The sequence below is a fragment of the Prunus avium genome, chromosome 8 (genome assembly GCF_965620075.1).
Source record: "Prunus avium chromosome 8, drPruAviu1.hap1.1, whole genome shotgun sequence".
NCBI lineage: Eukaryota > Viridiplantae > Streptophyta > Magnoliopsida > Rosales > Rosaceae > Prunus > Prunus avium.
The window spans coordinates 23,532,586-23,534,139 of NC_142291.1; the positions used below are offsets into that span (position 1 = coordinate 23,532,586).

At 42.9% G+C, this 1,554-nt stretch overlaps 1 protein-coding gene across 1 annotated transcript; it reads right to left on the reverse strand.

Annotated features, from left to right (window-relative positions):
* Positions 1-641: 641 nt before the first annotated feature.
* On the reverse strand, positions 642-1,335 carry LOC148292344 (uncharacterized). The gene has a single exon (XM_088245246.1). It carries the CDS (start codon positions 1,230-1,232, stop codon positions 777-779), a length of 456 nt encoding a protein of 151 aa, XP_088101372.1. The 5' UTR covers positions 1,233-1,335; the 3' UTR covers positions 642-776.
* Between the last annotated feature and the right edge of the window lie 219 nt (positions 1,336-1,554).

Here is a 1,554-nt window from a genome sequence, read left to right on the forward strand (position 1 = left end):
AGTGGAAGACACCAAAAGTATGATGCCACAGATCACTGGGGAAGTTTTTACTCCCACTTGCGGTTGAGCGGGATAAGACTACTTAGTTAGACCGACGACCGAAGCCATTGATGTATAAAATGAACTTATTCTCATTCTCATGAGAGGATTCCTCTTTGAAGTACTTAATCATCATCAGAAGAAAAAAAATTACTTCATAATAAAATTTTCTAAAAAGAAAATTCTAATTCATCATTGCAGCTTTTTCATTTGTAATCTCAAATCTCAGCTTCTTGTCAATTGTGAATTTGGCAACAATTACACAGTTTCTCTCGATTTTTTTAAATAATATTCATTCAATCTTGAGCTTGAAGATTTTTTGGATGAATGAAGATTGAACCTCAATTTCTTGAGAATTCAGAGACAAATCCAATAACAGTGGTTAGCAATAGCTGGTGCAAAAGCCACCAATACAATGGGGCCCACCTCTATTAGAGAGATGGTATAAATGTGGTATGAAAAATGTGGTAAGCCTAGCATATGTGGGTTAGATACTGTACCTCCTTAAACCTAAGTTCGATTCCTTCCACGTGCATTAAAATAAAACACAAAATTATATAATTTTTAATATAAAATAAAGAAAAATTAGATTGCAATTCTGATGACAAAAAAATGTATCTCTTTTTATTCCCATATATATCAACAACTACAAAATGAATGAATTAATCAGATGGTAAATTAAATACAATAAAACAAATGATTAAAATTCATAAAAACTCCCGCTGTACTTTCCCTCTTTACATAAGCATGGCGACAGCGAAAACCCCAACGGCCACGGAACCGGCGAGGGAGAACCTGTTCAAAACTGCACCGTTGGGTGCAGGAGCTTCGGTGGGGGATCCCGAGACCGTAGAAGGGGGAGAGGTGGCTGGAGATTCAGGAGAAGACGATGGGGGAGAAGGTGGAGAGTCTGCGACCGGAGATGTAGAAGGAGCAGCCGAGGGTGGAGTGCCCGAAGGAGAAGGTGAGGTACTCAAAGGAGAAGGTGAAGCAGCGGGTGGAGTGCTCAAAGGAGAAGGAGCGGCGGCGGGTGGAGTGCTCAAAGGAGAAGGAGCGGCGGCGGGTGGAGTGCTCAAAGGAGAGGGGGCAGAGGCAGGGGACTTGGCTGGGGAAGATGCAGGGGATTGTGCCCTTGTTGAGGCCACCAAGAGGGCAGCCATTATCACCAAAATGACGGCGTTGGATTGAGCCATTGTAGAAGAGCGAATGTAGACAGAGAACGTGATGGGGTTTAAGAGGCAGGCAGATCAAGATTAAGAAGCGAAGGATGGGTTTAAGGAGAGAAGGGGGAGGGCTTTTTATAGGGGAGGGCTGAGGAGAGTTTGGTTTAAGGAGAGAAGGGAGAGGGATTTTGAGAAATTTCTAAGGGGTTTGGACGGTGCAGATTTTGTGGTTTGGATGGAAGGAAATATTACGTAGCAAGCTGGACTTGGTTAAAAACGTGTGACCAGAACGCGGTTGTTGTATTGGCTGGTTTTTAGTGGCTGTTAGATGTAACGGTGTTGCTGCATGAAA